General features: G+C 40.5%; 4 protein-coding genes across 6 annotated transcripts in view; all 4 read right to left on the reverse strand.

Moving 5' to 3' along the window:
- Nucleotides 1–1,108: 1,108 nt before the first annotated feature.
- Nucleotides 1,109–3,005, reverse strand: gcgb (glucagon b). The gene is made up of 4 exons (XM_031858653.1): nt 2,958–3,005; nt 2,737–2,842; nt 1,730–1,885; nt 1,109–1,517 (listed from the first exon to the last, which is right to left on the reverse strand). The coding sequence occupies exons 2-4, from the start codon at nt 2,829–2,831 to the stop codon at nt 1,397–1,399; spliced, it is 372 nt and encodes a 123-aa protein (XP_031714513.1). The 5' UTR covers nt 2,832–2,842; nt 2,958–3,005; the 3' UTR covers nt 1,109–1,396.
- Nucleotides 3,006–3,652: 647 nt separating this feature from the next.
- On the reverse strand, nt 3,653–12,180 carry fap (fibroblast activation protein, alpha). 2 transcript variants are annotated; one of them, XM_031858544.1, is made up of 26 exons: nt 12,091–12,180; nt 11,817–11,901; nt 10,722–10,811; nt 10,528–10,622; nt 10,344–10,418; nt 10,139–10,191; nt 9,947–10,019; nt 9,586–9,706; nt 9,344–9,498; nt 8,407–8,504; nt 8,160–8,289; nt 8,035–8,073; nt 7,850–7,948; nt 7,682–7,752; nt 7,538–7,591; nt 7,233–7,357; nt 6,993–7,043; nt 6,525–6,623; nt 6,058–6,127; nt 5,768–5,962; nt 5,514–5,568; nt 5,315–5,414; nt 4,641–4,699; nt 4,464–4,536; nt 4,228–4,301; nt 3,653–4,026 (listed from the first exon to the last, which is right to left on the reverse strand). In XM_031858544.1, exons 1-26 carry the CDS (start codon nt 12,091–12,093, stop codon nt 3,925–3,927), a joined length of 2,244 nt encoding a protein of 747 aa, XP_031714404.1. In that variant the 5' UTR covers nt 12,094–12,180; the 3' UTR covers nt 3,653–3,924. The 2 variants fall into 2 exon arrangements, with proteins under 2 accessions (XP_031714404.1, XP_031714403.1); XM_031858543.1 differs by having other exon boundaries at nt 10,528–10,811.
- A 379-nt stretch (nt 12,181–12,559) lies between these two features.
- ifih1 (interferon induced with helicase C domain 1) lies at nt 12,560–23,258 on the reverse strand. Its single transcript, XM_031858639.1, has 16 exons — nt 22,411–23,258; nt 21,932–22,106; nt 21,657–21,779; nt 20,872–20,937; nt 18,743–18,960; nt 18,003–18,213; nt 16,738–16,955; nt 16,223–16,324; nt 15,996–16,119; nt 15,665–15,880; nt 14,928–15,184; nt 14,678–14,827; nt 14,368–14,529; nt 14,088–14,278; nt 13,829–13,922; nt 12,560–13,381 (listed from the first exon to the last, which is right to left on the reverse strand). The coding sequence occupies exons 1-16, from the start codon at nt 22,843–22,845 to the stop codon at nt 13,178–13,180; spliced, it is 2,946 nt and encodes a 981-aa protein (XP_031714499.1). The 5' UTR covers nt 22,846–23,258; the 3' UTR covers nt 12,560–13,177.
- Nucleotides 23,259–23,981: 723 nt separating this feature from the next.
- The window catches only part of kcnh7 (potassium voltage-gated channel subfamily H member 7), a 35,359-nt gene continuing 31,759 nt past the window's right edge, over nt 23,982–27,581 (reverse strand). Inside the window, exons 14-15 of one of the 2 annotated variants that reach the window (XM_031858428.1) lie at nt 27,309–27,489; nt 23,982–26,801 (exon numbers count right to left, since the gene is read on the reverse strand). In XM_031858428.1, the coding sequence (XP_031714288.1) occupies nt 26,520–26,801; nt 27,309–27,489 (463 nt within the window). In that variant the 3' untranslated portion in view covers nt 23,982–26,519. Of the gene's footprint in view, nt 26,802–27,296; nt 27,490–27,581 lie in introns of both variants that reach the window. The other variant, XM_031858427.1, reaches the window with a different exon arrangement.

The following is a 27,581-nucleotide window of genomic DNA, read 5'->3' on the forward strand; positions in this document are numbered from 1 at the left end:
TGCATAAGTTAAGCATGTTTTTCTCTTATTATGAAGTGCTTCAGAAACGTACAGTAACCACAAAACCTTTAATTTTAGACTCAAAGAGGATTTTTTTTATAGGCTCAAATCACATATCAGACTGTCAAATAATCAGGTAGCAGCACATGCTTGGTCACACACTGCATTGACGTAATTCCTGCATGGGGGATACCATGATAGAAACATCCAATATCATTGCTGCTAAGCATTAATGTCCAACCCTCAGAGATTTGGCCTGCAAATAGACTGAAGTGGGCAGAGGTTCTTGCAATCAGCAGCTGGTTTGAATGTGCGGTGGATGACAGCTTAGAGAGGTGGCACATCCCAAAGCATGTCAAGCTGCTGGCTCATGTGAATTCCTGTTTTTCTTCCAGGAGGAACTCAAGAGTGTCGACCCGGTCATTGTTCCCAACGAGTCTGAGCTGATTGACGTGATTTCATGTTCTTTCATTGAGCATTTAGCCCTCCTTGGTGTGCTGTCACAGCATCACTGGGTGATCCTCCTCCGGTGAACAGCTGACAGGTGACACGCATCATCCTGTTACCTGGTGGAAATCCCACAGCACATTTCTCCCAGGGTAGTGGCATGTTTATTGATTTTTGTTCTGCCTCCACAAACAGAAAGATTAGGAGAGCATGAGTGGTGCCTGCTGTCAAAATGTAACACTGGTGGTAACTGGATAGTGACAATAGTTTATATATTCTCATTTACCAATCGAAAATGTTTTCTTTGAAATAACTATTCATTTTGAAGTTTTAGAATTATATTTTTGGTGAACAATTTACAGGTGGATCCTGTGCCTAAAAGGTGATCTTCATGTATTCTCTGAGATTATATGTGTAGATGGACACGTACACAGTCAGACGTAGATCCTTGCCAAGAAGAGTGATCCTTGTCAAACCGATATTTCAAAAAGGGATTACATTACATTGTTCTTTAAAGAGGGATTATACACATTTCTTTATTGAAAACTAAATATGACTTTTATCTGAATGATAAGAAAAGGTATCGAGATTATCTACAGATGAAATTAGCCAAGTTGCAATTCAGATCAATAATGTGATTGTAACATATTCTGACAAATTTTATGTGAAAAGAAAGAGGAAAATTGCCAAAATCTGAAAAACATTATTATGGTTCAAATGCTTGATAAAATAAAATAGTCACACAGCATTTATGATTGAGACTTATTTCAAACATACTGTTCCTTTTGGCATTTTGACATTTCCTTCAACCACTGAAGGCCGACAGAGCTTCTTATTAGGGGAATTTAATAGCATGACCAGGAAAAAAAACTCAAGTACAGTTTGTGAAACATATAATAGCACAGAGTCAGTGTGAATCGTCGCATTATTTGGCAGCTGTTGGTTGAGTTTACTCTCTTCTGCCTCGGCCATTCTTCAACCAGGAGACAAACTCCTTGACTGCTTGGTCCTGCAGGTACGAGCTCACATCACTGGTGTAGGTGCCGTCTGCATGGCGTCTAAACAGGCTCCTGTAGAGACAGACACATCTAGATGATACAGTCACAATAACTGTTTGTACAATTGCGTTGTCTGATCCAATACCACAGGCATATAGCAATCTACAGTATTAATCAATTCAAGCAATGGTTTCCTTGTTATATTACAGACTTGAGCTATATTTGATATAATTTATGCTATGCCACCAAGTTGAAGTGATCCAGTAAGAAAAGGGCACACTCACCCATTCCTTTTTGAGTTCTTTAGCCACTGGACAAAGTCTTGTGCTCTTCTTGTCTCCAGATATTTACTGTAGTCGTTGGAAAATGTTCCCTCCGAATGTCTCTTCATGTTTGTGAGCTCAATGGGTTCGGCCAGCATGGGGTTTTCAGCCAATAGACTAGAAATGATGGAGATAATAAAGCTTTAGTTGACACAACTTCATCTCAAACACTCCCCTTCCTGTCATATAAACATACATAAATGCTGACCATCCCTGCGCTTTTTTAGGGAGTTTAACTTGCTGGAGTTCTCACACCACAGCTGTTCATCCTGTTGCATCATTCTCATCCACCAATAACTACGCGTACATTTTAGAATCAGCAATATTATCTGTAAATTTGGATCTTGTTGATGCACTGATCCATGTTAAAATATTTGTCAATTAGGCTATGCGATACTTTTGTAAATTGAGTTTTGCATCAGCAACCATGACAGGGGGACACCACAATACAACTAAAATAAATACTAAATATTAAAATGCCAATACATGCTACAAGGAAGGCATTCAAATGAAACATATAAACATTATCTCACGTAACTCACCTAAAAGTTCCCCAACAGGTTATTTTAGTAAAGAATAACAAATGACACATTATTTGGTCCTTTTCCTCTAATGTCAATAGCTGATACTTTGAAAGCAACATGTGGAGCTGTCAATGGAAAAGCAGTCTCATAGCATGAGAGTTCTTTGCCGTTCTTGCTTTAGAAATGTTTGGCCCTCTTAACCAAAAAACAAAACACAAAAATAAAAATTACACAAAAAGAAAATAGATGAAATGTGGTGGTTGCTTTTCTGCTGTAACACTCTATTTTGTTCAAACCTGGTTGTTGCTCTCAAAAGATTTGGTGCATATTTTTGCAGCTCAGGATGGTGTCACCAAATACTCATGGCCAGAATTTGTAATCCTCTCGTAAAAGATCTTTGCTTTTCAGGCCAATGTGTGAGACAAAGATGAGAACTGGTCTTACATGGGGTTTTGGTCTGTGTCCTGGTCAGGCATCTGCCAGCTGCTTTGGATCACGATGAGGAGCAGGACTCCCGCCAAAGAGTGAGCGCTTTTCATTGTTTTAGCTTCTGAAAGAAGAGCAGAGAAAGACACTGTGAGAATATTTCAATGCAGGATGAGAGAAATAAAATATTATGTAGACTATGTCTATATTTGAAAGGAGGAAGGTACAAATATTCTCACCTGTGCGACTTGCTGTCAGGCGTCTGCGAGAAGGATTGTAAAGTGCGCTGATTGGTGCCCTTCTTCCCTCTGAAGCTGTTTCATGGTCCCCCCCCTTGATCTGCCCAGTCTTATATAGTGGAGCTGAGGAGCATTCTCCCAGGTGACTCCCCCGTCACTGAAACATCAGCGTCCTCTATTACTCTCAACCCATTAGTCAGCTTCCCTCTCAGTCCACTGAATGTATTTGACTTTGTTTAAAGCAATCTGGGTGGTGAAAGCTGCCACTTTAGGTGTTGCAATCAAACATGACCTCCACCCTGACAAATAAAGACTGACAAATACTGCCACCCATATGTGTTCCAATGACTTCCTCTTAAGTGTCATGAAACAAAAACTGAATATTTTGTTTTATCATGTACAGACAACAAAGCTATATATATACTGTATACATATATACATATACATATATATAAATATTTATAATTTGTTTATTTTTATAAAAGTCATGTACTCCCCACATTAGTTGCCTGTAAGTAAGCATGCAGGAAAATGTATTGAGATAGACAATATCTACATACCTTCATTATTTTTAGTAATGATATGCGGGAAAATCATCTGGACTAAGAATATACAAATAATCAATCAGTTTTATTTAAAACAATATTTATTTATTAGAACATGACTGCACACATTATAACACTCACACAACAAATCAGTTCCGAACTATTTATCTATTGTATGATGTCATATTCACATAAAAGAATGTTTTCAAACATAAATGCATGCAATGGCTTTGTTTTGAATGTCCGAGATTTTGACAAAGGATCCCTAAATCCACATAAAATAAAAGTGCTCATTTGTGCGAGCATTTGAACACCCATTGCACATAAAAAACAAAAACAAATTCTAGTTCAACATGACACTTCATATCACCAAAATAAAAAAATACACAAATTAGAAAAGGATGCTGTCACAGTCTTCACATTTATTTGGGAGGAATGAGGCATTTCTGCAGGAAGTGGCTCATGAGGGTGTATGTATGATAAAAGGCTGATCCTCTGAGAGCGTGGTCCCTGTCTGTGTACCACTGAAATGAATGCCAAATTCAGATTAGTGCATAGTCTCTACAATTCTGAATTCCAATATCAAATTATACTCATTTTAAACCATATATTTAAGACTGTGCATAATAACACATGGCCGTTCCCCCCCCCCCCCATTTTAAACTTTCATTAAATCAACACCATCAAGACCAATATTAGTCCCACTTCCCTGAGCCAATATTTACCATCGTCTCAAAGTCCACTTGGTTGTCCACCAGAGCTTTGGAGATCTGTGCTGCCTGCTGGAAATGGACATTGTCTACAGGAAAGACAGTGTTTTCACTACGTGAATGAACATCAAAGCTCAAGGCAAACAGGGTCCATTAGTGAAAGGCTTTACTGTGTTACCTGGTACGCTGTTAAGAAACAAGGCTACCACATGCTCCAAAACGGAAAATACGAGTATTTTGATGAAACGTACCATCTGCTGTGCCGTGAACCAATAGATAGTCTACTGTTCTGAAGTTCATTGCTCTGGCGGTCACTGTGGAATTCTGTTAGATAAAATAGATATGTCACCATTAAAAACGTATGTCTCAAGATAGTAGTGTGCAGTTTAAAAAGAGTATTGTGAAAGAGCTGACTTGGTAAAATGTACCTTGTAAGCGTCTGAATTCTCTGCGGGATCGCCCATGTAGCGTTCAGTGTACACTGCATCTGCAAAAAAAACAACTAATTTAATATCACAATTATACAGCACATAGTATACAAATTACACTTATTCAACAGAAGAAAAGAGGTTTTGACACAGTTCACAAGATTTATATGGAGATTTGAATCCTGAGAGGGAAACTCTATTCTACACATCAAAGTCTGGCGACAGGTCTAGAGGAGTACTGCTGAATATGTGGAAATCTTTTGTCGTTCCAGAGGGAGCTCCATGAATTCTGGTAAACCACCGCCTCAAGTGATGTCACTTGAGTCAGTGTCAGTTGGGGCTGACGACTACGAGTTTTGGGGGGGGTGGGTGTCTGTTAGACTGCTTCTCATCTCAGCTTGAGGTACATTAACTAGCACTAGCAAAACACACCTAAATATCCAACCACATTGTCTGTGGATGGAATGGAATAAAAATGACGACATCTCTGGTGTTGTTGCATCGACTTTAATCCATTTTTTTGTGTCAACAGTGTGTCTGATGATGTTATGGAACTGCAATGGCAAATCAGTGGAGGACTCTCAAGTACACTGTAGAAATGATGTCAAATAAGGGAAATAGTTCTCTCAGAATAGATCGTAGAAATATATACTATAGTATGTATTAACACCAACCATAATATTCCCACTTGGCCACTGGGGCTACTGCTATTCCACATTTGAAGAGTCCAGTTCCAGCACCCAGGGCCATTGAGGTGACATAGCCACCATATGACTGAAAGTCAGAATAGATTGGATTTAGTGAATGTAAAAACACTGAATAAGAACACAAGTATATGAGAGATACAAAGAGCAACAAGACAGTGCAACTCACCCAGCCCCATATTGCTATTCTGTCTTTGTCGATAAAGCCCATGTTGATGAATTTCCTACAACACGTAAATAATTTATTAGCAACAAAAACAATGAACGTATATTTGAGTATCGGACCATCCACTACTTACTTTTAAATCTTTGTGAATAATATGACATAACTTTGCTCGTCAGAGAGGTACAGCCAACAAATGTGATCCCTTCACAGTGCATGCGATATAACATGAGGTGATTGACTGTTCAGACACACTTTACCTCACGGCTGCTATCTGATCCTCCACTTCGAACGTCCCGAGGCGTCTGTAGATTGCATGCATTATTTCATCACCTTGGTAACCGCTTCCCCTTCCATCAAAGCTGGCGACGATGATCCCGTTTGAACTGGAGAGGTACGTGTCCCAGTTCAGCTTAAAGCGGTAGTCCACCTCCTGACTGCAGGGGCCTCCGTACCTGCATAGGTCAGCAACGGCAGATTTCTTCAAATGTTTACGAACGCTCACTGAATTATGTTGAGATGAAGCGCCCGAGGAGTATTGTTTACTTACACATCAATAAGAAGAGGATACTTTTTAGACTTCTTGAAATTTGGTGGTAACATCATTTGATACCAAAGATCTGGCGGAAAAAAAAAGTACACGCTGTACTACTCCAAAATCAGAGGGGGATCAACAACAAAACTCATATGAACCCATAAAACAAAGAACACTAAACAAGATTGAGTCATTTATACACCTTAATTTATAATATATCAAATAAATACAAAATAAATAAAAATAAAGCAGACACATAGCACTTCATTTGGGGGAACAGGGCCTAGTGAATACGGAGAAATTGAACCTTTTCACAATATGTTTTAAATATCATTATCATCAACCATTTTTGGACTCTGTAAGGTTTTCTGTTATTAATTAAATGCTCTCATCTGTGTTTGGGTCCAAACCTGTTAAACCTGAAACCTGACATCTTCAAACACACTGGTAGGGATCTTTAAACATATACTGTATTGTCTCACCATATCCTGCAATCTTTAACGTGCCATGCTGCATTGTCGGCATTTGGAATTGTGACAGAATATTTTCCAGATCCTTGTTCTCTTCAAGAACGGAGAGCTCTGACAAAAAATTAAATAAAGTGAATATCAAAGATATTTCTACTTTTAAACCACAAACTGTTAATCTTTAAGATCTGCCACCTCTCTTGATACAACCTGACCAGAATCAGTGTGAAAAGTACAGAGCAGGTATCACCATAACACACTTTTGTATAACTGACACTGAAGGTTGACTTTCACTAAAAACACAAGATTTGAGAATATTTCTGTTATTTAGTTATGCTACAACAACAAAATATTAATAATAATGAAAAAAACAATCTGTGCACATTTGTACAGCACACAAAGTGAGATGATGATATGAATTGACTGTAAAATGTCTGCAATAAATAATTCAACAATGGGCTTATGGTTAGTAAGGATACGGACCTGCACCTGAGCCCCTGTTGTCCATGAGTGTGTAGAGGGGCAACCCGGGTCCTGGTAAAAACAAAAATAGAAAATGCAAACACAGTTTATCAAACATCAAGTCTTCTGTACCACTTTGGAAGTCTTTGCACAGATCATTGTTCACAGATGGTCCTTGCCACAGATGACCCCCCAACACCGTGAATGAGTTATTGATGTTGATGTGGATGAGTTATGAGAAGATGTGGATGGGTAACTGACCGTAGCAGTCCATTCGGTAGTAAGAGGCGTCAAAGCTGAAGTAAGCAGAGTTGTACTGACACCTGTCCTCACGCAGGTCACAGGTGAGACACTGAGGAGCAGAAGGGCTGCTTCCAATAATAACCCTGATAAACAAATAACTCACGTCAGTTATGACGATCGAGAAATGCAAGTTCATCCTAACGTTGTAATGTCTATTGTGCTCTTGTTTATTCTTTATAGAATCCCAAAATGCTTCGGCTAAAGCGTCTGCTAGTCTTCCTGGGGTCCAAGAATACATCGCAGAGATTAAAAGAATTCCTTACTTGTAAAGATTTCTCTTCACAGGGATTCCTTGGTACTCATTGCTCACAAAATATCTGTAGAGAGGAATTTTACATGAGTCAGATTTACATGTATTTACTTTCCTATACGTTTTGTGTAGTTTTGTGTACGGGATCATCACTCACATGGCATCTTTTGTTAACTTGGATATATAGATGACTTCCCACTTCCCAGAGGTGATAGGCGTCATTTTGCCCTTCACAAAAGGAGTGAATACAACCCTCAACACCAAAGACGTGATGAAAGCTACTGTGCAGTATATTTAGTATATAATATAATTGAAATATACTTACATCTTTCACAAGATGAATATGTTTGTAGCCCTGAGTGTCACTCATGATTTTGTAGAAACTGAGTTTATCATCAGCAAAGAAAAGAGGTAAGGGGACGTACTGAAAAAAAAAGTGATATTTTACAGTCATACACCGAATCAAACAATTAATTCACAATCAATGGTGGCAACTTCCCGGAGACTTACATGGCCGACCCATCCTGTCTTGCTTGTTTGCTCAAATTTCTGTAGAAAGCAGAGAAATTCATTGAAGTTAATTAGCGTTTCCTCAAATGACCACGAAGTCAACACAATGGTCATGACAGCTATACCTGTTTTTCTTGCCAGCTGCTTTCATCAAAGTCATAGATCTGTACAACCACGTAATTCTGTTTCCTCGTGACCCACTGCACAGCGACGCGTTCGTCTGTAACCCAGGTCACTGAGCACAACATGTGATCTCTGCAGCAAAGGCAACAGAAAGTGACAAGGTAAGGCAGACCATGAGGATATTGTGTTTGCCTCTGTTTTCAACGACATTTGATTTAATTGATGCTATGAAGTGAAGAATATACAGACCCAGAAGCAACAGAAGCGGGGGCAAACAGCTGTGTGCGGCGGGATGGATTTGTGGTATCAACCACAAACACTTTCACCTTGGTAAGGGGAGATCCAGCCTGCACCCAAATACAGTAGAATTTTTGTGAAATAATTACATGAGTGTGAGGAAGATAAATTATGGACAATGGGCCCGTATAATGTGTGCTATAAATAAATAAAAATATCATGCCTTGCAAAAGTATTCACCTCCCATGGCGCTTTTCCTATTTTGCTGCATTACGAAGGTTCAAACTCCAGCGACACTTGTAGTATATAGAACAACGGTGGTGTTTAGCGCAACGTATTTCGACTTATGGCCTTCATCAGGGTAATCTCCTCCCTTCCCTTCTCCATGCACCTTAAGTAGTAGGTGAAGTTGTGCCAGAAACCTCCACTCTGTCTCAATTTTGATGCATTACAACCTTGAACTTAAATGGAAAGAATACGGCACCACAACCAACCTGCCAAGAGAGGACCAATACTCACGGACCAGGAAGGCATTTATTCAGAGAGGCAACAAATAGAGCAAAGATAACTCTGAAGTAGCTGGAAAGCTACACAAGAGAGATTTGCGTATCTGTCCATATAAGGACGACTGCAAGCCTTACACTCTACAGAGCTGGGCTTTATGGAAGAGTGGCCATAAAAAAGTAATTTCTTTGAGAAATAAACAATATGTTTGGTGTTAGCTAAAAGGCATGTGGGAATGTGTTCTCAATTCTGTTTCTTTATACAATGCTTTTTTTTCACATCTCCAATTTTTACTATTTTCTGTAGGTCTATTATATAAAATCCAAATAACATTCATTTTAATTCCAGGTTGGTAGGTTCCAGGTAACGCAACAAAATATGAAAAACCCCAAGGGGGGGTGGGGGGTGAATCCTTTTGAAAGGCACTGTAAATATTGAATCCCACCTTTGGGTATGGAACCGCCACTGTCTCCGGATACTGCTCCGCTCCATACCAAGAGAACTCAATTTTGTGAACGTTTGTATCATTAAACTCTGCATAAGCCAGACATTTTCCAGTTGTTGACCACCATATTGCCCCGTTTGACGCAAATACTTCCTCTGAAATCGTTGGAAGAAAAGAAAACGGTAATCATCTTCCTTATAGAGACACAGATGCACACCTGAGGAAGAGTGAATGTTACTCACCCTCATATACCCAGTCAGGGACACCATTGAGGATCTCATTCTTTTTCCCGTTGTGGGTTACTTGTATAGCTTCAGAAGTTACATCGGATTTGAAGAAAACGTTGAAGTTTGAGACGTAAGCCTGCAAATCAAAATGTAGTTTTTGATTACATCCATGATACAAAATCCATACTCAGATTCATAACTTTACTTCATCAAGTACACTTTTTACAACAGTCTTACAGGACCTGATATTTATTTTGGAGTCCCATGTTGCGTCACATATCATGGCAACATAATTCAAAGCCAGTGTTGTTGAAGCAGCTGTAACATTGTTTATTTCAACTGAATGTGACGGCAGAGCTGCCTGGAGTAAACTTACATATTTGTTTCCTTTTGGGGCGAAGGCAAAGTACTGCACAACAGTTGGAAGATTCACAGGCACAACAAATGTTCTGGAAAGACATGAATATAATTTAGGGTGATACCAAATAAATCCCGACCTATTATTCTGTGTGTCCATCCATATAATTAGAAATGATGGACTGCATCACAATAAAACACTGCAACTTACGAACTCTCCCTGTCATAGATGGAGTAAGAGGCTGCGTATGAATGTCTCCATTTCTGTCGGAGTGCAAAACACAAAACTTAGTTTCAGACGTTTTCTATCAGGTATTTTTTTATGATGATTAAAGAGCGAACCTCTTGTAAAGTTGAAATATTGTAAAAACACACATGCAAAGCTAGCCGGGGGACATTCACTGGGAGTTTCTCACCTTTGTGAAATTGCTTTCAAAAGCGATGTATCTATAATCACCTGACAACATGTAATCTGTGGCATCCACTTGAGCCTACAATGGTGACGATTAAGACAATATTAGTATAAAATATAGGTTATTCTGAATTATTATCGTGTTTATTGTTACAAAGTGTTCATATTGGAAAATACAAATATATTACAAAGGTTGAATTGCTCAAATAGAGTGACTCCTCATTTGTTTCAGCATTGTGGAGGAAGACATTCCCGTCTCTTGTTTTATGCAGATACTCCTTGTCTGCAGATATAAAAGACAAGAAAAATGTTTGTACACAACATGATTTACGTATATATTGTCTTGCCCAAAAAGACCAACCTGTGTAATATATAGATTTACCTGATATCCAATACAAATTGTAGGAATTCCACCTAATGGTGTCATTGAAGTAATCTTCGAGGGTGAATAGCCTTTTGGGAGCATCATACTCTGAAATGATGCACATGCTGCATTAGGGCTGGTTGCCTATCACAATACCAGAAATCCAGTGGGAGAAGAAGAATTCAGATCTCAAGTAAAAGTAGCAATACTGCGATTATAAAAGTACACACAAAAGTCCTGCATTCAAAATCGTACTCAAGTAAAAATTGGCCTGCATCGAAATCAAAGTAAAACAACTCATCATACACAACAGCTCTTTTCAGAATGATGTACATTATATTTCTGGATTACATTTAGTGATGCATTAATGTGTACATCACTTCAATGTTGCAGCTGGAGAAGATGAGACTAATCTTTATATATATATAAGTATATATTTATATATACTTTACATACTGCTAGGTGGCTTAACCTACGATAAGTTAATTTATATTTTGTATTAAACTAAATTGCACAAGTAACTAAAGTTATCAAATAAATGTAGTGGAGTAAAAAGTACCATGATTTCCTCCAAAATTGGTGGAGTAGAAGTAGAAACTAGCATAAAGTGAAAATATTAAAATAAAGTAAAATACAGCACGTAGTCACATTCCGCCACTGTAGAAAAGTAAGATGTTGCTGTTAGAAATAAATAAATAAATAATAAAAAAACTCATCCATCTGTACGTCACGCGGTGGCGCTATAACGTCCTGCAGCGTGCTATTACTCTGTCGATCCATATAAGAGCCACTTATACATCATGTAATCGTTGTCTGTTCGTTCACAAGTTTGTTACTCAAACGAGACAAACGTATAAATAACAAATACACACATTTAGGCAGCAAAACAAAGCAAACAAAAACAAAAAAATGAAACCACCAAAACAAGAAATGAACCAATTAAAAAGCATTCATGTAATATTGTTTTACTATGCTGTATAAATACGTAGGATACTTGATTTCTTTCTTTCTTTCGTGTCACACACTGTTTTTTGGTTATTTTCACACTGTTCCCAACACGCCTCACAGAGAGAAAGGAAAGCACAGACGGGTCAGGCCTAAACGTCAACTTACCGCTGTAATAAACTGCTGAGATCGTTATTAACGTGATGACAACAACCGTCCCTATCACCCACCACAGCACCCTGCTGCTGCAGCCCTGTGAAAGGTGACACAAAAGTTGCAAAACGATCCTCCTCTTAAAATCACACAACACAAGCTGACGCTGCAGATTCTCGTTTTGTAGTCAGTTTATCCCAAACAGAATCCGCAGTAAGTGAGTTACATGTATCTACTAATGGTTTTGACTTCTTACTAAGTTTTGAAGCTGATAAATCCATTTACTGACCATGACGCTGAAGAAGTCGCCGTGAAGCTCTTCAGTCTTTTAATAATCCTGGTCGACGATGTGAAGTTTAAAGTGACTTCTGCTGCCTGGTTAACATGCTCTCACAGCAACACCCCGCCTGCCCCCCCCCCCCCCCCCCCCCCCCCCCCCCCCCCCCCCCGCAACAATGGTTTTAAACTAAATACGGCAACATGAGAAAAACACAGCTCCGTCCTACTTTTAGTTGAAGCAAGGCTTCTCACAATTCCCGCTGCATTCCTGAGAGGAGTCCGACACCAGACAGACAGAGATGCCTCCCTGAAGTCTGCCTGCACAACTTTCCAAGAGCGCACAACTTGCTGGTATTTAGGAAGTGACTTTTTCACCGTGGAGCAAGTCATTCCCTCAACAAATGAAGGCAGAAGTTGGCTAGAGATAGAGATTTACAGTTGTGGAAAAAAAGAAACACAATAATGGTGTTGGACAAGTGTTTAGTGGGGGGCAGTTTTTAATAAAAAGCGAATTCATTATTTAGAACATAAATGCAAATAAAAAATAAAAGGACACGTCAGAGAGTGAACACATGTTTTATAACTCAAGAACAACTTGCATGATGGTGCCCGGGACGGACAATCAGATCACTCAGGTGTCTTTTTGTTGGATGAAAAGAATTCTTTGGAATAGTTCTAAAAATAGCCACTGTGACTGGCTCAACATTTAGGATTTAATGGAAAATCACCAGCAGCACTTGTTTGTCTGCATGCGTGTTGACAGGTGGGCTCTGAGGGGCTATCACAGGCTTAGTGGCTCCGATCTCAGGAGACCACAGGAGTTTGTGAGAGGAAAATCCTATTTCCCTCAGTGATGCACACAATAGGCACATATATTCTAAGGTTGTTAAGAGTTTCTGCAGTAAATTCAACATATAGTATCCCATACACCAACAATTCTAATTCATGTTTTGCAGCACATGCTTAAACCCACAGCCATCAGAGACTCCAGTTATCACGACACTCGAAGGAAGCGTTGCATTTGCCAGTGAGATGGGTGAAGTAATTCATGCCGTGCAAGCCAAAGAGAATAACGGACGAGTCTACGTAGGTGTGAGTCATTCAGCGTCGTCATCTTCGTCATCTAAGCTCTCCGCCACGCGGCTCGCTTGTTCGGCGTAGTCAAAGACGGGAAACTTGATGGGAAGCTCGCTCCACTTGGTGCATTTGCTGATCTTCTTTCCGTTGAAAGTCACCACAAAGTTTTTCACATGGAGGCAGGGGCAATCGATCCCTCGGTAGAGCATCATGGAACCCCATCTCTGCAACGCAAATCAGGGATGATAGGGTGGTATATGTGTACGCCGAGTGAGCAAAGACTTGTTCAAACGACAAAACAAATTAATGTCATTTGTGAGCTCAGCTGAAATATAATTTGGGAGGAAAATGGCAACCAGAGTAAGTATTAGTCAGTCCTAGCCTGAAGTAAAGAATAATTGGAATCATCTGGTTGTAGTTATCTCTCATGTGATCCACTGACTCATTTTCATTCCTACTGGACTGGTCTCATATCCAACATTTCTCTTGTTCTGTTTGAAGAGACAGCTGTACACCACTAGTCCCTCTGAATGTTCCATGCAGATTCATGGCTTCACATTGAATGGACGGACATGAACGTAGTATTGATTCTCTCATATAACCTTCGGCAAGAAAGAAAATAAGCGCATTTCCCCAAATGTCCCATTAAAAAAAGAACATTTTTCATTTACCTGCCCGCAGTTCTTGCATGCTATGTAGTAATTCGTCTCATAATCCAGAAGTCGCTCTTGAAGACTAGGGTTTTCTCTCTTTGTGAAAAGTTGACTGTAAAAGAAAAGAAGTCCAAATTAAAATTGAATTTGGACAGATTTGGACAGATTAGCTAAGCATGCAGGATATAATTCATGATGAGAGCATAACTACAGCTGTGGGAGACAGTTTATACATCACGGAATAATGTAAAAGTCGACTCTGAATTGTGATTCGTACCTGAACTCTGGTGTAACATTGACTCTGTGCATGTTTTCGATGATCTGGATGTCATCGCCTGTGCAGACGTGTTTGGGGCAGCTTCGGCAGCTAAACTTCACTTCATACTTCTCATCCTGCATGCGTTTCTGCTTCTTCTTAGACATTCTCACCTTCTCCTCCATTATAGCCTGAAACTGGAACTCGTAGATCTGATAAAAAAAAAGAATAAAAAACATCACCCAGAGTGGTCCTATTGGAATGTAGCTTTCAGTTTAAAAACAGTCTGAAGAGAACGTACCCGTTTGTCATAGTCCGCTTGATTTAAGGCTCTGATTTTGGTAATGGCTTTGTTCATCATGTTAATGCGGTACTCATTGACACACTCCTTTTCGGCCACCCCAGAGTTCTTCACCTCAACCAGAGTGTAACTGCTGTCCTCAGCTCTTCCTCTGCCTTGAGCCTGCAAAAAAGTCAATGGCAGTCAATGGTAAACAACCACTTTAATGTCTTCCTGTAATACATATGTATAATGGTGCCTTCATTACTGGACAGATAAGTTATAATCGTTAACTCACACCACAGGTCATTTGACAAGAGACATCACTGACCTGAATCATAGCAATCTCATTGGTCACAAGGCCGTAGCGGATAACAAAATTGCACGCCGCTATGTCCAAACCCTCCTCTGCAACGGTGGTAGCAATCAGCACGTTGACTTCACCGTTGCGGAATTTGTTCAGCACGTCCCTTTGCTCTGTCTGATAAATGACGCAATTGAGGTTAATTGTGATTGTGATATTTTAAGTTTGCAGGCTGCTAGAGGCAGATGTGCTGCAGTTTTGTGTGATGTGCACTCACATTGGTCATTGGTTTAACAACACTCTGGTCTCCTCCTCCAATCACATGAGAGGCTTTCACTCCGATGTCAGCAAACTTGGGGTTTTCCTGAATCCACTGACTTAGAGCAATGGCGCTGCGACGTGTTTTGGTGAAAATGATCCCTCTGGCCGCCTCCCTGCTGCTGAACTCATGCAGAATTTTACTTCTCAGTTTCGACAGGCTGTCATTTTCATAATCTGGCCTCTCTGCGAGTCTCTGCAGTTCTTCCTTGTTCTCTGCAAGGCATCGGATTTCAAAGCATTGTGGTAAATTCTTAGTATAATTTTGAAGTTAAAGGAACAGTTTGTGGGAAATACGTTTATTCAAAAGCCAAATTGAAAAAAACTATGTGTGGATGTTAATGTTCCTAAAAATAAGTCTTGTTATTGCCGTTGGGTTAGCAGGCAAACCTGTGGAAACTTACACATGAAACCACGACTTGCTAGTTTCACACTTTGGCTTTTGTACAGATTAAACAAACAAGATATAACGAGGTTAGGTTAGGTTAGGTTAGTGGATTTTGTTACCTTTGGACACAACCAGACTAGCTGTTACCTTATGTTTCCAGTCTTTATGCTAAGCTAAGCTAGCATGAGAGTTGATCTAACTCCAGGCTAGAAAGCATAATACGCTTATTTCCCAAAATGTGGGAAGTAAGCAAGTATTGACTTAAAATGCAACAAGACATTAACAGTATTGATAACAAGTCACACTACCTTTAAACAAATTGAAGAGGAATCTCTCAGTATCTGTGATTTTTATGTCATTCTCCTCGTCTGGAGTTGTTTTCCTCTTTATCTCCTCCTCGTGGTATTTGTTCAGGAAACTGAAGGAATCACACATGCGGATGGTGTTGCTGAGATTCAGGCCCTCGTTGTACTGTCGAAGGTGCTCAGAGCAAACCCGCACTTTCTGATTTTCCTCCGTTGCAGCTAGAATTAATTGAGACACGTTTTAGATCCAAGAAGCCAGGTGGTTTGTTTTAAAAAAGGAAGCAAGACAAAGGGCTTGTATCCCTGAAGAGGAGCATTAAAAAATGGTGCTCACCTATTCGCTCTTTTTGAACAACCCACTGTTCATAATTCTGAGAGCCAAGGTCAGATGTGGGGCTCAGCTCGGCATGTGCATGAATGGCATTCATGATGTTCTTGATTACATCACCAAAGGGATCCTGAAGAGGACACAAACATATAACACTCTTTAAAGCCGTTCCTTAGAGAGAGAAACTGTATCAACAAGCTACCATGAGGTCATCTCCTGTTAAACAAATGTACCTCTCTTCTGTCTTCAACAGTTTGAATCAGTTTCCTCGGTTCCCTTTGGTACTGCCCAAGGTCTGTCGTCATGATTTTGTAAGCATCCAAGTTTGCACAAATCTATGAAAGAGACACATATTGACATATTTTCATTGGAATAAACCAAAATCAGACATCTGCATGTTAGTGACACACACTATTTCTACAAAATCTCTGCATGTCAGACACAGTTGAGCCGAAGCCAAAAGGCTGTTTTCAATTTTTGACTTTTGTGGCGCTAGGAAACTTTATGGCTGTGTGGAACATTTGAAGCAGCTTGGCTGGATAAACAGGATCCTCGCTGACTAAGGCAGAGACACGGCAGGAGTGTGTTACTCAAAGAAAGTAAGTGTGGACACAACAGGTTACTCATCTCTTCTGTGATTCTTATGGCCATGGCCTCTGGTGTTATAGCAGTTTGCCAGGTGTACCTAATATGTGCTCTGTGCTTTTGTCTACATGGGTGTGGACAGCAAGCTGAGAATAGTACTTACGCGCAGTATGTGGTCCTCAGCGGCCTTCATTTTCGTGGCACCCCCGACACCCGGTGAGGCAGTCAGGCCCAGGATCTGAGGGAGGGGCATGGGCTCCTTCTGCTCTTTCTTCAGCCTTGTGTTCTTGAGCTTTTGTGTCAGATAGCGCATCATTATGTGGTTGTAGACCTCTCCTTTCTGAGTGTGGTGACACTCATCTATGACGATCAGTGACAGATCTACGTGAAGAGAAGACAGCCAAACATATAAATGCATTGTATTGTACAGTATGTCACACAAAGAAGTCTAGTTGTAAAAAGCAACATGGAGGATTACAAAAAGAGATTCTTTAGAGATTCATTTGTTTGGCAAGAATACTGCTTGCTTTGTCAAAACAATAACATTTCTGCGAGTCTCACTGTAGCATTACCATCCAGGGACTACAATTTTCTCAACCAAAGCAGTGCCATTTATATGACATTTATTTGTGTTTCTTAAATAAATAGAGGTGTTTTTAACTCACAGATCATAACATCTGTCTGTGAGAGAGATCCTCCCACACATACCAGCACTTTTCTAGGAACCTGATTCAGCAGTTTCAGCCACACAATAACATATGCTGGAAAACGCTTAAAAAAAAAAAGCTTTAACTCATTACTTATTTTTTTTTTTGTATTTAGCAAAAGTCACAGTGAGGTGAATTATAATCATTGACACGAAAAAGTTTAACCAGTACAAATTTGTCCCCGGAGGAAAAAGAGAAGGGAGGAGTGGCAGCTTGATGTACTGTGTGTGATAGAAGGTCTCATGTGAATTTGATCAGCCGCACACTGATGGCTTGAACAGACGTGTGGCCTGGAAGGCAGGAGATAGGGAAAAAAAAGAAAAAGGACACGCTCTCAGGCGTTTCAACAAACAGCATATGTTCCACTGAGGTGGCTATTCCACCTTGGACTGGTGAATGCCAACAATAGTGAACAGCAGAGCCGGAAGACTTTGACAAGATCCTGTCAGGTATCATCAGGGGAGGTGTTATGAGTCCTCTGGGTGGCTTTCTATTCCAAAACCTGTCAGTGTCTGTGGTTTAAGCCTGAACAGATTTTAACTAAAGGTTTTAGGAAGCCTTTAAAAAATAAAACATAAGGTTGTTTTGACCTTATTTCAATTTTGATTCTGGTCTTTTTTTAAATATTTCGATCAGGTTTACTAAAACCAAAGGAAATGACTGCGCCAAGGAAACGTTTTTTACATTCTCGTGTCAGATCCTTCACATTGTAAAACCATACCGCTCAAGTTCACCCCTTCGTCGTCTCCTTTGTTAGACCTCTCCAAGAAATTCTCCAGGATCTGGGCTGTGCAGATGATGACGTCATTTTTCTTCACAATCTCTGTGAATGAGATTTTGAGCTGGCAGTCTCCGCTGACTCTCTCCACTTTGTATGTGTGCTTCAAAAATGGCAAGAACTCTGCAGAGTAATGCTGCTCAACAAGAGGAACCTGCAGGACACAAGAGCACATTCAGTGTTGTGAAATACCTGCCTCGTTTCTATTAATACACCTTTGAGGGTGTGTTTAACACATCGGTGTTTTTTAACATTAGTTGTGCCATGATTTAAAAGATATGTGATTCATCAGGGTGAGTTACTCTCTCTACTGCAGGGAAGTGACATGGCAAGTTATTATTCTGTTCTTTCCGGAGTTGAAGAGTGAACCAGTCTAAGTCACTATATGATCACTATTTCTCAAGCTATTTTTAACACTCAACTAGATAGTTTTATATCTGACGAAACTTTAATCCAAAATGGATTAAGTAGAGGTCTTTTCCAGTGCAGGGCAGATCCCACGCATGCCAAATGGAACCAAAGTGCAGGGGAATGTCTAAACCGTACGGCATGTAATTTGTGGTGACCTGACCCACATGTCCAAATTGACTGAAAGATAGAATGTTTTCTTTGGATTTGAAAAGCGGATAAGTAGGTCAGCGTAGTGGTGCGAAGCCAAACTGTTTCAAGTCAGGTTGTTGTACCTTGTTCACCAGGACGACCACTTTCCCTGAACGCCCCCCTGTCCTCCTGTGGTCCAGATGTTTTTTGGTAATGTAAACTGCAACTCTGGTTTTACCACTTCCTGTCGGGAGGCATATGATGATGTTTTTCCCCTCCAAGGCAGGTCTAGCGACGTCCATCTGATAATCTCGAAGAACAATATCAGCTCTTTCTGGGCCTCCAGCCGCTGCTACTGAATCTGTAATGCAGAGCAGAGCCCCTCAGACACACACAACTTCTTGTCTAGGTCAGCAACCCACAATTACAGGCATCACAAGCAGGAAATAACTGTGCTTGTCATTGTCTGGGGTTTTGGTCCTGTGGTGGAATGTTTTCTTAAAGCTGCTATCAAAAATGCAAAACACACTCTATGCATATGCACTGATTTCATGGAATACGTTCTTCTTTTAAAACATAAACACTGAGCATTCAGACTTTCAGGCATTCATTGTTAACCCACCTGATTTTAAACCACAATTAACACAGAATTAACTACACAGAACACGGATAAAACCCCAATGCCTTATGTACAGTAGTCAATATGCGAACACTCTATGAATCATTTCAGTCAAATCATGTTTGCTTAGTCCATAAAGTTCAAAGATTCAAAGAACTGTGCCAAAAGCAGGCCAGCAGATATCATTGTTCAAATACAGATAAATCTATGTAATCTGGCCTTTTACTCATTAGCAATATAAAATGGGAAGTCTCATTTAAAGGGGAATATTATTACAATTTAACTGCCTCAAATCTTTCAAAAATAATCAAACTCCAGATGATGTACAGTGTTTCCGTGCACAAGCTAACATCTGCTTGCATTTATTTCCCTGCTCTTGAGGTCGATTGTGGCAGCATTTTGTCTTATTTTCCTGTTTGCAAGGACAGAAGACTTTGTGATTCACTTCAGTCAGACTTGAAGTCGCTGGCGGGCAATGACTCATTGGCTCTGTCTAGGCAGGGGATACATACACCCCCCTCTCTGCTACCTTGAACTAGAGGTACTACGTTTCCTCCCAGTTATGAGTTCAATCCCCCGGAAAGCTTTTTTTCCCCCTACGTGCAGACAGCTTTTAATTTTCCCTCTCACACTGGGTATGCCAGAGGTTAAAGTGCTGTTTCAAGGAACTACATCGAAGTAAATACATGTCTGTGCCGATGGCGAGATAAGGCTTAAGAGACAATAAGAAGTAAACAGTGGCCTGTGAGGCCCCCTGTATTTTTACGAGCAGTTCCCTGACGCTGAACTTATTAGAGCAGGAAAGTCAACAATCAGCTATGTTTAATATCGTTCCAAAAAGAACAGAAAATCCACAGGCTTATTTTTCAGTTTGATTCAGTGCAGTGAAATGAATTCAAGAAGAACCACAAATCAATCTGCACATGGGACAATCTTACATGTAATCTTTTCTGTTTAATCCATGCAACCTGGGCCAACCAGTCAGGCTAATGTCATTACTCATGTTAATGAGACAACCTGTACTGTAACCTCTTATTAGGACAATAAAAGACACTTCCTCCATTTCTTCACCTCATGTAATTATTTCCACCACCTCATTAGTTCACACCGCTCTACTTTTGCTGATTATCCCTAAAGCACTCATTTATTATGCAAACACAATGTCGGAGAGGCACTTTAAACGAGCACGGTGCGGTGAGGGATGATGCAGTCGCTTTGATTGCTTTTGAGACAATGAAAGTCTATATGTGTAATGGAAGGCCCCACTCCACAGCGACTTGAAGGCAACTTTTCCTTTACATTACTTTACAATGCGCGATTATAGCAGCATGTGGTTTTCATTTGAAGCGCTGGCTTTGTCCTCTTTGACCTATATGTGGTCCATCATTGTACACACATGGTACTTATCCTTTGGTGGTAAGCAGCCTGAACTGTTCCACTTACAGCACGTTCCAAACACACTCATTCTGCTTTTATGGTACTACAGGGCATCTACACATCCAGCGTACATTTTTTCTCTCACTATGACTTGAGTTTTGTTTTTGCGTGTGTGGGACCAGAACCAGCTTTTTAGATCGCTACCATACTTTGAATCCTTAAAAAACATAAACAGTATCAACAACTGTAGGGTGAGTGATGGTGGATCAGTCCCACCTGGTTGTGAGGGCTTCGAGCTTTTTGGCACTTGACTGGATTCAGTGGGAGCTCCTTCGTACAGGTCTGAAAAGAGAGTTAACGTTCTAGTTTATTACAAATGCAATGAAATGCATCCGTCCTGGCTCTCTCAGCCCTTAACACTATAAAAGAAAAAAAGACTACGCTTATACTGAGATATCACCTAAGGTATACAAATCACAGTCGGTAAAGGCAGGAGATACATCTTAGACTTGTTCACCAAAATTACCACAGGGAAGATTTCCCCTCTCACCCCTGGTGGTAACAATGCAGATAGTTTCAGATGGAGATGTCTGCTGCCTCTCAGTAAAACAAAGGAGGTAGATTGAATTGTGTGGGTGGTCCTTGAGGCATTGATAACTTACATTTATTTGAATTTTGTTTACAAGGAGCAATGTCCTAGTTACTCGTGATAATCCACAGACCTGGTTATGGACCAGAGATGACATATGTGACTCTTGTGTTTTATTATCTACTAAAGAAACAATTTTCATGAACATGTCCATATAAAACCTTTGCAAATGAAAATGATCTACATGGTCAGACACCCGGTAACGGGTAAATGACAAAAATGTGTTTTGTGATTTGGGTAAACTGAACCATGAACTGCTACTACTGGACAGTATGAATGTCCAAATTAATTTATTTCACTTAGCTTATTTAATTTAAAGGCTACTGAATCAGGGCTGCTGCCAGTTGTTATCACTGACATCTGAATATAATATATCTTTCACTGATTGTTGAACAAAGGTGTTCTGCAAGACCTGCTTCTCCTTCCTCCGTATAGCTGATGTCCATTAACTGCAGGCTATCACCGCCTTTAGCTGCTGCTGGAGCTTCACTTTCCATAGGTTCGTCTTTCACTGAAGGCAGTTTCTCCCCGGAGCCTAGTGAGAAATAATCAAATCACACTTTGGCAGTTAATTTAATTAGTAAGTAAGTAGGTAGTAAAGATGTTTATCTAATTAATAATCAAAACACAGATACTTCATTGATGACATGCCATGCACTGGGTGTGTGCTCCTGTAATGTGAGTCACCTTTCTTGTTAGAGTCAGGTGACCCTCCAGTCAGCTCGTACAGGAGGTGCTGGTGTTCAGTTTCACGCAGAACCTCGAGAAAGACAGAGAACCATCCTGGTCGACCTCTCACGATACAACTGAGAAGTTCACGGGCTCCACTCCTGTTTCCTTGGGTTGTCGTTGCAGTTTTAATCTACAGCATGAGCATAATAATTGACTGGTTTTGTGCTATCAGAATTGAGATACTGTGCTGTGCAAAACAGATGAAAACAGCCTACATTTGTCTGCCATCTTGTGGCCAATCACTGCAAATACATCTACTGGGACATGGGGTTTAAAAAGTGGAACTGGAAAAACTATACACACTGAAGTTTGTTTACAGACTACATGTGACAACCATTTGTACTGATTCATTTACAGTGGGTGCATGATGTGAGACTTTGATTATCCTCCAGGTGCTACTCAGTTCCAGATTAAAATATGATCGGTGTACTTACAATCTCAACGTCATCCTTGCTGAGGAGGCGTTTGGAGAAACAGTGAATGGACACAACGTCAGTCTTCATGTCCACAAGACTTGGAGAGAGCAATTGAATGAGCTTGACACAGCAATCATTCTCGGCCTCCACTTCAGGTTCTGGGGGATTGACCTGCATGTATTCCGCTGCAGATTCACAACCTGCATGTAACAACGCGTCAACGAATGCCCTGAACCAGCCATGGGCATGTGGCTTCTTTAGAACAGCGGAGATCAGGAGATCCGTGGCCACAATATTGCCATCGGTCCTCGCCTTCTGTCTGATCTGCTCCTTTTGGGCGGTTTCGATAAACTGTATATGATCCAGAACCCGATCGACCACAACAAGCTCTCGCAACCTCGGCCTATAGTCTTCAATGAGACGCTCATTTATATCATCGTTATCCGAAGCCATTACGAATCAGCGTGATCGATAGCGCGCTGTAGCCTCGACAGGGTCGCTCCAGCGTCCCTAAAAAATGATGATTCACTGTATCAAGGAAATGAAAACGTTTCACTTTCGATTCTCCCTAACCCTCACGGATTAAACTGTCGTGAAACCGATTTCAAAATGGACACAAACATGTTTTTTTTTTACGTGATCTACAAATGAAAAATGTGATATACACAAATATTAATAATTACAAATAATATTCGGTATTCACAAATGCGTGTTCAAATCTAATACCAAGCGATTTGAACACTTGTAAACAGTTATGCAAATACACAAATTACACTCCACCGGTCTGATAAATCCCCTTCGAAAAGCTTACACATGTCTAAAATATTTGTGACATTTTTATTTATGGATTTCTAGATCGTTTAGCGCGTGCGCACGGATCGCCTGATATATATACGGATCAGGTTACATCAACTGTCTCTTGCGTAAAGTTTAAAGACTATTTTCACGGTGTGCGGCTCCGCGCATATCCACAAATGCATGCTGCGTTTAGGTGCTAGTGGGAAACTGGGACATCTGGAAATTTTTGGTAAGTCAACGACCATGTAATCAAATTCACTGAACTGAACTGGCCACCAAGTGACAGCATTGTAACATAATACGTTTCAATAACGGGTCTTTGCATAGGACCTACAACATTAGCCTGCAACTGACTGAGGTATTTAAAGCTGTTTTTCTATTTTAACAGTGACCTATAAGAACTGACTTTCGCACTCAGCTGTTTATAGCGGTGTTGCATTTGTTCATATGTATTGATATATTAGTACAACATGTTGTTTGGAACTTTGTGAGTAGAAGTACATTTAGTTTAAGGCCCAACACACCAATTGTCCTTTCACACAGGTGTTGTTAGTTGTGGCTGATTAAAATCCTTTGATTTTCTTTCCCTCACTATCATTTAGCACCTGCAAAGGCGGGACAGCTTTACCATTGTATCATTGGTACATTGACTCACTATAGATGACCTGACCTCATGCGCATAGCTCTGGCAAGCTTGTGCAACTTTAGAGGAGAAGTGATATTGTAGTAATTTGTGTTTGCATTGTTAGTACACCTTTATGGACTTAAAAAGAGAAATGTGACACAACTAGAAGTGTGTTTTCATTTATTGCTCCCACAGCTTCAAAACAAACATATCTACTACTGTTTTGCTAATGAGTTTCTCATATAATTTACTCAGTTATTAAAAAAAGATAACAAGTTGCAATGTCATGTATTTATCTTCTAACAATTGTCTAACAATATTTTAAATTGAATGTACATTGCCAACAAAAACAGTACAGGAAAACGATATGCTTCATTGATGTTATGGTTAGTTATACATGAAGATGCTGACTTAGCATTTGGATTGGTTGTATAGGCACAAAACCCTCTCTGGGGCCTGTTTATGCGCAAGTACTAACTTTCCATGTGTTCCCCTTCCCCTCTCTCCCCCAACCCACTCTTTAAGTGCATCCTAAAAAGAGACAAATACTCTGACATCATTTTATATTGTAATGTGCTACTTTGGGCTCATAAACAGTGCAAAACAGTAAATATATAAATAGAAAACACATGCACTGCCATGTAGAAATATCTACATCATACTTGTTTGTCAGAGTCCTAGCTCTGAGATAACAGCAGAATACAGACTACTTAAATCTGCATGTTATGATAACTACCTGGACAAGCATGTATGGTGCGTTCTGTTGGCTTAATGTCGTGCAGTCGGTGCACGTCAGTGTTGCACAGTAATAATGCACATTGTTTTAAGAAGAAAACGACAGTATACTTGATACTGTGCTATATATTGCAGTGCAATTTTCCACAACCCCTGAGTCACACTTCAGAGAAGACGGGCCTACAACTAAGGAAAAGAAAACTGTTCTCACACCTTTGTAATAATGCTGTATTGCTCTAATAGCTGCAGAAAACCGTATACAGGCCCTCTAAGTGGTAGAGGTTTTAACACACACAGGCTTTATACTCAAACAGGCTCTAACAGGACTTTCCAGGTTCCTCAGTGACTGTTGAGGGTGTTCATGTGGCCACTATCCCAGCAGAGGAAATTCACCGTATGTGTTCTGACCTATGGCCTTGTCAGCGCCTCAGAGTCAGGTGCCAGGCCAACGCTTCAGCTGGAGGAAGAATGGCTACGTCACCATTTTCCTGTTGTGACAAAGTCCCCTTCTTGTGCTTTACGTAATCATGCAGTACATGTATGATGGCAATGAGGACACAAAAGTAGTACAGGGCCAAAGATTTGGCTCACATTCCTTGCTTCCAAGTCTCAGGTTGGACTTGAAAACTGTTTGGACGACCTGGTGACAGAGGTGGGCCACCTCTCGCCAACAACTACAAATTTAAGTCGAGGTCTCCATCTCTACTTCCTTTATTTACACTAACTGGAGTACAGGAAGCTTAGCGATCAATTGCATTTCCCTGTCTCATAGGGCCACTTTGGCAGTGAGTGGTAAAGTAGCTGCTCTCCATTGACACTCAGCTTATCGGGAGATAACCTTTCCTTCTTCTGACTACAGAAACGAAAGGGTGGGAAAAGGCCTGAAAAGGTTGTTGACAAATACTTGTCCAAATAAATTATTGCTGTTGACTATGCGGAAGGCATCAACTAATTCCATCAGTCGATGGACAAAAACTCTCCTGGCAGTGTTTGTCCTGGAACCCCAGATCTCTGCTCTATACAGTTGGGTGATCTGGGTGCTTGACTTTTTACTGCCCCCCTCCCTTGCTTTTACTTGTAAGGAAGGATTGGTGGCTGACATTTGTCACCTTGTTCGTCAGGTGACTTACTTTTGTCTTTTTCTTGGCCTACGCTCAGGATTTCAAAGAAGTTGTGAGACTTTCTGTGTGGTGCTGCTGTCACCCATACCTGCTCTGCAGGACCAGGAAGGACTTTGAGTGTTTTTTGAGTGTCTCTACCTGTTTTTGGTCTCTCTCTGAGTGTTGTCAATCATGTTCAGCTCCTACAGGAACCATATCTGGGGATGACGAGGAGCAGTTGGCTTAACATCTCTATCTCTCTTTCTGGGGTCCACGAATCAAGTGAAAACCCGATTTGATACAGTACATGTGGTGTTCGCTATGGCTGACTCACTTGCCCACTCAGTCTAGCCCAGTGTGACCAATTGTGTGTTGGGACATAACATGTTGAGTCACGAGCAGTGGTACAGAGTCCATTAGAGCCCATTAGAGAACAAAGCTGGTTGAAAAAGAAAGTCAATTAGGTGTTGTAGTGCTAGTTCTATCACAACCAGGTGGAGTTCTGCTTTAACCAGCATTCCTGCCGATTACGTTGAACTTAGTTAGGAAGCTGGCGACTTAGTAAATGGGGAAGTTCTGTCCTTCTAGAGTCCATCAGAGAGCTTCTGTGTTAATAGAACTACTGTTACAATATGTAACCATTGTTATTACACTGATAACTGCAGTAAACAGTTGAACACACTGTTAACTGCAGCAACAGTATTTCATCCACATGCATAATGAAAAAAACAAACATCTTACTACTATTACCAAGTCAATGCAAATGAACAATACAGATGTCTGTGCCAGCATGCCAATAAAAAGCCGCTACTTAAAAAGTAATTACAGCAATCCAACCCAGATATTAGAACACCGTGCTGCTGGAAGGTTTATGGCCCTGGGAACTCTGAGTCTGAGACAGGTTTGAGTCCAGTGGTGTTCAGGTTGGAGTCAGAAGGGGCTGGGGAGGAAGAGGAGGAGGTGGAAGAGGTTTCAGTTGGAAGAAGGATCAGTGCAGACTGTTGATGCCCTGTGATCTGTTGTTGCGGCTCTGTGTGTCTTTGTACAAGCAACGCTGTAAGGCTGCCCTCGATGGGGGCATTCACGTTGGCCAAGCTCGACAGAGAGTCTTTGGATTCCTGAATGGTCCTCTCCAGTTTGTGCTTGGGGCCCTAAGAAGAAAAGTGGCAGAATATAAAATAAAAAAATTGTCATTTATCATTTTGATTGTAATTGTGAAGTTATAAATTCCAGAAAAAAGGCAATTATTGATGAAAAAAAAAACTAAATAAAAACTACTGTATTTTAAATTTAGCCTGTATTGACTCCCATATGGGTAAGGCTTATGTCATCCAGACAATTGAGATGGTGTCAGACAATGGCTCAGATTTGTTCCTGATTGTTCAGACTTTCTGGCCGACACTGTGGCATGCCTACCAATCATTCAAAACAGGTTGCAGCTAAGCAATAAGAAACAGTGGGAGCTTGTCAGATTATACAGACTGCCTCATTGTCTCCTTCAACACCACTGATGACTTGGTGAGAATGTGATTGGTGATTGTAAAAGCCAGCTGACGCATTACTTCCCTGCTCTGCCAGAAAAAAATGCAATCCTTCATGAACATATGTGCAAAAATAGCTAATTGTGTGGGGAAAAAACTGTCTACCTCTTTCCTTACTTGAGTTCCTGTATGGCTGAAAAAATGGCTTGCAGTCAGTGCAACCGGCTGAACCTTTACAGCAGGTCTGTGATAGTCTGGACTGGCAGTCACAGTGCTGTAGGCTGGAGGTCCCAGCGTCGGTTGTCTTTGCAGCAGCTGCAGGATGGTCTGAATATCTGTCATCAGCTGAGACTCCAGCCTCAAAAAGAGCAGAAAAAAGAAAGATGATCACAGTGGAGATGAAGTCTGATCATGCAATGGCTGAAAACGAATCCAGCTGTACTTCACTGC

Source organism: Anarrhichthys ocellatus, unplaced genomic scaffold (assembly GCF_004355925.1).
Source record: "Anarrhichthys ocellatus isolate YVR2014 unplaced genomic scaffold, GSC_Weel_1.0 scaffold20, whole genome shotgun sequence".
In the NCBI taxonomy this organism is placed as follows: Eukaryota; Metazoa; Chordata; class Actinopteri; order Perciformes; family Anarhichadidae; genus Anarrhichthys; species Anarrhichthys ocellatus.